Genomic DNA, 8033 nt, shown 5'->3' on the forward strand with positions numbered 1-8033 from the left:
CGTCAACATCGTTTCAGCTAGATATCCAATAAATAAACATCTCGCGGTTAACCGTTCTTTTCTATATATTTTAATAATGATAATCTGTTCAGTTATATCAGATTATTTGATACTGGCTGGTTTTCCTCTGAGGTATAACAAGATTTCTGGAATGGAAGTTTCTGTCCTTATTAATAGATAAACTTGTTTATCCGTTTGCTTGCGGTTATGTGCACTTTTCAACATCTTCTGAAAATGGTATGTCAATTTATAAATGCTCTTTTCAATATATTTTAATAATGATAATGTAGTAAGTTATATATTATTATACTATAATAATGTTTCTGGTATGTGAGTTTCGTCCTCACCAATGGATAAACAGACGTTTGCTTGTCGTTAACTGCATTCTTTAAAATATTACAACAAAGAATATTATTTAAAAATTTATTGTTAATTTCTATTAGATTATGTGTGGTTGCCTGGAGCAGTTGTCCGGGATGGAAGCTTCTGTCTTTATCTGACATAAGGAACTCTTTATCTAGGAATATTCGACCCTTTATTCGAAATATAAAATGCTTTTTGTCTGACTAAAGATGAAATGCTCATGCTCATTGAATTATATAGATCCGTAATAACTTGAATGGAAGATATCTAAAATAATATTATCTTAATTGTGTGGGTATACATTGATGTATTATTGTAGAAAGTATCATGGGAATGTGAAAGATTACTATTTGCTGCATAGTTACTACATATGTCGTTAATTTTTTAAAAAAGTTTTAGAGCTAGAACCAATAAAATCTACAGACGTAATTAAGATTTATAATGATCCCTTTGAAATTATAATATCAATTAAAGTTTAGTACACTAAATCTTGTCAGGATTTAATATGATTTCGATAATATATACTAATGACATTATATATTATGATTATGATTTGTTATATATATAATGATATAATTCATTATATATATAATATATCATCATTCATTAATTAATTATATTAATTTTTTTTTGTATTCATAATAGTATATATACCAGAAGTATATATTTATTTTCTTCATATTATTGAAATAAAGGTGCTTTATGTTTCCATGCTTACAATTTACTCTTGGTTTGAAAAAAGACGATAACACGTATATGGGTAATTCATACAGTTGGGCCATTATAATTATATATATGATTGTCTCTCATATAATAATATGATATAAAGGTATGTTATACACATAACACAATTGTACATATATTATAACAATATTAACTGTATTTATAGATACAGTTTCTTGTACTTATGGATCACAGCAATACATTTAACCCTTTTGTTTTCGAGGTCACCAAATCCTTTATTTCCGCAGTTTGTTTTACTTAAGCGTTATTAGTGAAGTAATTAACAAAATATGTTCAGACAAAGGTACAAACTCACATACCACGAGAAGATTTCAAACATTTTCCAGGAAGAGAAAGAAAAGAATTTTAGTAGAAAACAAAAGATATTGCAGTTGAATAAATGTGTATATACAATGCAAATTTTTAAAGATGGTAAGATGGAAGATAGGTACGTGATAGAAAGAACGTAACAAAATAATTGAGCAGTAAATATGAACTGTGAACATTATAATATCGAGGTATAACATACTAAACCGGATATTCCGAATAACATATTTTAAATCCGTCACATAAAATGAGAGATAAGTTTTATTTGCTGTGAATATCTTATATATAATATAATATTTTTATCACCTTTACGATTGAAATTCATGTAACCATGATTGAGCTACATCGATTTAAAACTTTTAGGAGCAAAAAGTAATAAATTCCATTTAAAATATTAATTTCACGCTTATCATTAATGCTAAACTGAGTTTATCTATTGTTAAGAGATATGCTTGCTCTTGAACTATAGCCCTATAGATGGAAACAATAATAAACTGATGTACGACCTACAACCTACAAAAAAATTCAAAAACATAATTGTTTTCGTCCCAAATTTTTTTTCAAGACTGTATTGCTGGATAACCAAAAATTTCGGTTTGATAAAAAATATGGCTTATTTATGGACCATTCTATATATGTTTATCAAATCAATAAACTAACTTTAGAAAGTATTTCACAACAAAAATAGTGATCAATAAGGATTGAATACCATGTTTTCTTTGTCTCGTTTAGGCTGTTTACTCATTAAATCCACTAATGGGGATAATTTATTAACTTTTATATAAATCAGCTCATTATACATAAATCGACTGATTTAAGTCGAAAAATGTCCCACAAGGGAAATGACCAAAATTTAAAATGGTTGCTATATGCTACATATGTAAAATGTGAAGAAACAAGCCATTCCTCATATATAAACTAGCTTAAGCCAATGGTAACGCTCAAATCTTAATTTTGGTCATAATTAGTTTTAGCAGTTGAAACAATATATAAGAAAATAAAAAAAATTAAATATTTTAATGCTATTTTTTATGGTATTTAGACAATAAATCAATTCGAAGTCCTTTTTCATTAATTAGAAACCTCCTAAATGAACTACAAAATCGTAAAAAAAATTAAAAACTTAATTATGGAATTAATCGTACAATTATCACAGGTTTTTCCTTTATTGATTGCTTACATTTGTATATATTAAAATAAATGATATATTTACATAATTTAAAATGAAAAATAAACTAGAGCTTATATAAGTAAAACATGCTACATGCTTGGCACGAACAGTAAATTAGGTTATAAATTCGGTTACCACAAATTCAAAAACAATTGCCAACCTTCCAGCGATTTGCTAAATAATAAATGCAAAAATCCAATCCAGAAATTTCGCCACATCAGTATAGACGACATACTGATTGTCACTGCATCTGCCACTAGTTGCATTTCTACTCGCTCCCTCCACCGGTACCATAGCGGACACAGTACCACGCAACATCCACCTATCATTTTTGAAAATCATTAAACCCGCGCCCGAATCGCCGGTACACATTTTGGATTTATGTTTGCGCTGCAGTTCAGCCTTGTTTCCCATTGTTTGCGTGGCAATCGTTGGTGTGACTGCTGATACAAATCCCGCGCAGAATGTGCGATTGGATGATATATTCCGATATTTGTCATTAGCCTTAAAGCATGCCGCATTGGAAACAATTGGTGCGTCAACAACTCTCGGTACAGTGGATGAACTCGACGGAGCGGAAGTGGCATTTATATTAGCTAAGCCCCATCCGACAACGATGCCATGTTCGCCCTCAATGTACTGCTGCTTGGTTGAGCCCTTCCACAGGCAGGCCGGACGTATGAATGTATTAAAACTGAAATAGTGAAATGGTAAGTAATGGTAAAATAAATATGTTTGGCATTAAAAATTTCAATTATGAAATGAAATGCACTCAGAGAGCTCACAATTTGGATTGTGAGGATTGCATCACACGCACACACAGATACTTACCGTACTTCATGCTTCAGAATCAAAACCGCAATGTCAGCATCGTACGTATTTAGATGGCTATTGAAGTCAGGATGTATGAAGATATCATCGACTGGCGCTGCGAGGGAGCCTTCTTCGTTCCAGTTTTTCAAATTGTGTCTTCCCAAAAATACGAGTACCTCGTTTGCTGTGTAGCGTTTCTTAAACAACTGAAAGCAATGCGCTGAACTAATGACAACACGTTTGGATACCAACGTGCCACCGCACTGATAGGCGAGCGAAGTCAAATTGTTAACGTAAATTGCTGCCAACCAGGGCCAGGCACCGCGTGTGATCGAAGGCAACTCATCGTTGGCCATTGAACCATCTGCTGCAAATGTTGGCGCAAAATTCGCATCCTCAATATCGGATGTAATCAATGGCATAGTGGCGTCACCGCTGCCCTCCACTATTCTGGGTAGAAGCAGTCCCGCTGAGTTCAAATTTTCATTTCGATGTTGATTGCCGGGTGTCAAGCCAGCTTTCATCGCATGCAGAACTTGAAAACGTATGCGGTCGTCAATTCTGCCGCAGATGTCATTTGGCGTACGCACAGGATTGCTAATTGAGTTAAATTGTAAAAGGCAAAAGTGGAAAAACAAATTACTTAGTTAACTTATTAATTTCATCAAACAAAAAAAAGTTAATTAAGTTTTATTGATTTGTTAGGAACTTACATGTCGAGGGTTGGCAATGAGAAGTGTTTGGTGTCGAAACCCATACTTGCAGGCAACATTCCAGAGTCCTTGGTAGGAGTGGCTGCGGCACCTTCTGCTGTGGGCGTTGGCATCACAAAATCGGGCGGCAACTGCATTGTTATATCATCCGGTATAAATGCAAACTTCCTTGTGTGCTCCAATTGTATCTGTGTCACAAATATACCGTGATCTGGAAAGGATGAAAGAGCGATTGACGTTGGTGACGTTTGGTTTCAATTCATTGTTGTAGGATGTGCATTTGCGATAAAGTTGTTAGGTGTCAGAAATTTAATAGTAACAGTTACATACAGGTTGGTGTGATGTGATATGTAGAACAATGATAGATGCAGCAATGAGCATGAGATTGGAGAGGAAAAAGAGTTTCACGTTACATGAAATGAAAGCAGCAATGAAAATAAAAAATTAGTAAAATTTTGTTCGAGTTGTGGTGAGGAAAAAGGATTTCATGTTAAAAAGTATGCAAAAAATGTATTTTTCAAGCTGAATTTTTGAAATTTAACACGTACAGCAGGAAGTGGGACGTGCTTTTTGCAACGACTGACATAAAGTAAATAGAAATACGTTTTGTATATGTATGTCACCTCACCTGCAGCTCCTAAACAAACAATTTGATTGTTTGTGGTGATTTGCAACACTTTCGGAGGAAAATGATGTTTTGGAAACTTTACTTTATACATCACAGGCGAGTCACTAAGAAACTGACCGCGGGTCAATAGTTCAATTTCACCCAAATAATCCTGAAAAAAATATTTTATTAATTAAAAAAATTAATTTTATTAATTAATTTAATATGTTTTCCAACTTACTGTTGTGGGTTTTCCCCTCATTGAAAGTGTGACTCTTAGGTGCAGTGCTTGTCCAATATCTGGATTGCGTACCGATAATAAACCAAACCATTCAGCACCATCGAAACGATATTGGAATAATTTGGGACACGGACTCAGTGGTATGCCTTGTGTGAGTGCTCTATTGATATGCTCCAGAATTATAAAAAATATTGTCAATATGTGTAGCTTCATTTTTTCGTTTTGATATATGATTGTTTCAAACGATCCAAACAAATAGTTACACTTTTTTTTCTTCTAATAATAACAGTTCTATACTTTGTTTACTACACTTTATCACTCAGTATTCTATATATAGTTTTTGATTTTATTTTTTAATAAATTTACGACTTTTTTGTTGTTTTTTAAGTAAACAATTTGTTTCCATGCGGGCCGCTTGCATTTGTTCTTGACAATTTTGACAGTTGAGCGCGAAATATTAACTGAAATCAGTGCAGAACACTTGTCAGCTGCTAACCTGAGAAAAAACCTAGTTGAAGAGAAACATGTGAATGAATTTACGCTGGGATTTTCCCTCTCTTAAATACCGGTGCGCGCACAAATTCCACAAACAGGTGTGAATAGCGAGGAAAGCAGAATGATACAAATTTTTCAGAGAGAGTAGCTAATATCGTTTCCAGTCTTCGCTAAGCTGGAATTGTTGTTGGAAATGATCGATATTATTTGCCCTAGGTATAGGGTATTATTAGTGTTTTGTATTTATAATAGCGACAACTATTGTTCGCTTGGGCTTAGCGAAGTAATTAACCGTCTTTGTACCTTTTGTTTCAGAGTTCTGAACCGCAAGTACTTGAGAAATGGTATTATCGTGTAGGTAGTGGAAAGTTCATGAAAGGATTAGAATAATGGAAAACTAAGAAAAGTAGCATCGCTTTGCACCGCATTTATATTATTGTATATATTATTTCGCAAGTGTTTTACCTAAAATTTCTATAGAATTTTACCTTTGTCTGAAATTTAGTATGAATAGATGAGTTAAGTGGACGTAAGACTACTCGTAATAAAATATTTCATAAAATGTGTGAAGAATTTACTTAAATAGCTTACTTAGAATACTTTAGAATATTTGAAATGGAAGACATAGGTATATTAATATTGTGTATATGTACTTTTTTTTGGTGGTAAAATTTTGTAAATATGTGTTTTTAATGATGATATTTGGCAAAGATATTTGTAGTCGTCAAATAGATATGTTGCAAAATTTATCATATAAATGAAAATAGTATTCATTTACTCTAGAAAGAATTGGAAATATATTACAAATTACCAAAACCAGTTATCTTTTATGTGTAGTCATATTGTTAACCCTTGTTATGTGGTATGAGCTCGCAACCTCAAGAAGTAGTGTAAGCAGTATTCTTTATATAAGAACCTCACCTCAAACTGATAAAAGTATAATTTGCAGGTGAAAGTTATTTGGTTAGAATTATGTATAATTTTATTTTAGAAAAACGAAATTAGGTCTGTATAATTTTAGGAACCGACCTCCAGTAATGATTAGTGAATCTGAATTTAATGCAGTTGTGAACATATTTCTTGCTGTTAGTTTGCGCAAGTACTGAAAAAGAAATATTGTCAATATATGAAAGATTATGGTGTAGATATAGAAATTGTTTTGACTCGATACATTTTATTGTTTATATGAGTTATATCTATCATAAAGTAATATGTAATATTTTTAAAATTGGTGTTAAATAAAATAGCTAAATATGATTACAGTACTTTTTTATTTAAACTTGGTTTTACGTGTGCAGTGGATATAAATCGGTTTTGAATCTTAAGTTCTGTTTCTCCAGTTAATCAAACATTAACCAAATTTTATTCAAAATTCTGAAGTATATGTTTGATAAATCGGTACTTTATGTGTACTGTTTCATTCGATTAGCTCCTAAAATTGGATATTTACAGCTGGAGATATATTTTATGTGTCTGTACATTGTATTTGTTGTCTCTTTAATATTATCTTTCTCATTGATTTCTAATCAAGTTGATTTACATTACAGGGAACTTTCGTACAAATCAAATTAGTTAAGAATAAATTAAGTAATTTTATACCACAGTCAGTTGAGGTGGAGGGCGGACGACTTCTCCTCAATTAGCCAAAAAACCGTTTTGAATTCACAAAAACCTCATAATAGTGGGTAGTAGGTAGAAGGTCAAACTAGAACCAGTCAGAGGCATTAACAAAGGCAAGAATCAGTCTAACGCTAATGCTGGAGATATCGTCAAGTGAATTGAAGAAGGGGGCCCCTAAAAACTTATATCTAGTTCTGGCAAACCTGGATAAAGATACATCAGGTGTTTTGGTGTCATTTTGTTAAGAGCTGGTAGACACGCACTACAAGAGGTACCACAGGGTAGACCGAGTCTAGCTCCATGCCGTCCTGTGGTGAATGTTATACCATAACTGCGTTTAATTTTGACAAACCTAGCAGTACCGTCAACAAATCATACACTTTGTAAATCTTTATTTTTATTAGATATAAAAGAAAGTTAATAGGACAAGACTTACTTTAAATAGTGGTTAAATAGTGATTTATAAGCAATGTTAAGTACAAGTTATTGATTAATAAAAACACTTATGAGTACCATAATATGGAAAGTAAAGCTAATCCCTTTGATTTCCATGGAAAAAAAAAATTCCTGATAGTTTTATGATATATATACTTTAGTAGTTCATTATAAAATTAGTAAGATAATGATTAAAATAAGATTTATGAATTGTTGTTTTGAAAGCAAAAGTTTAATACTCTCAAGATACACATCTTTCAATAGTTATTTGTGAAGTGATAGTTCAAATACTTATCTGTATATGATTTTTAAAGAACAAGCATATATATAAATTATTTACTAATAATAAATTAAATATATATATGCATTTAATAAAGACATATATAATGGCCAATTCAAAAATTTGTTTGAACATTGAAATGTATTTAGAATCATAAAATTTTCAAACATTATTTTATATATTTTTATATAAATTTTATGAATATTTGATTACTGTTAAATTTTTGAACTTGTAAATAATAAATC

At 31.7% G+C, this 8033-nt stretch overlaps 1 protein-coding gene across 1 annotated transcript; it reads right to left on the reverse strand.

Moving 5' to 3' along the window:
* Positions 1-2619: 2619 nt before the first annotated feature.
* On the reverse strand, positions 2620-5398 carry LOC119667836 (serine protease gd-like). The gene is made up of 5 exons (XM_038077176.1): positions 4959-5398; positions 4739-4889; positions 4111-4321; positions 3416-4039; positions 2620-3278 (listed from the first exon to the last, which is right to left on the reverse strand). Exons 1-5 carry the CDS (start codon positions 5169-5171, stop codon positions 2759-2761), a joined length of 1719 nt encoding a protein of 572 aa, XP_037933104.1. The 5' UTR covers positions 5172-5398; the 3' UTR covers positions 2620-2758.
* Positions 5399-8033: the final 2635 nt, after the last annotated feature.

This window comes from Teleopsis dalmanni, chromosome 1, assembly GCF_002237135.1.
Source record: "Teleopsis dalmanni isolate 2A chromosome 1, ASM223713v2, whole genome shotgun sequence".
NCBI lineage: Eukaryota > Metazoa > Arthropoda > Insecta > Diptera > Diopsidae > Teleopsis > Teleopsis dalmanni.

Bases quoted from the DNA above. Each gene is read 5' to 3' on its own strand.
- LOC119667836 (XM_038077176.1), bottom strand. From the start codon at position 5,171: ATGAAGCTACACATATTGACAATATTTTTTATAATTCTGGAGCATATC. The intron at 4,040-4,110 runs GTAAGTTCCTAA...AAGTTAACTAAG, and splicing joins TCATTGCCAACCCTCGACAT to TAATTTGTTTTTCCACTTTT. The intron at 3,279-3,415 runs GTAAGTATCTGT...TCACTATTTCAG, and splicing joins ATTCTGAAGCATGAAGTACG to TTTTAATACATTCATACGTC.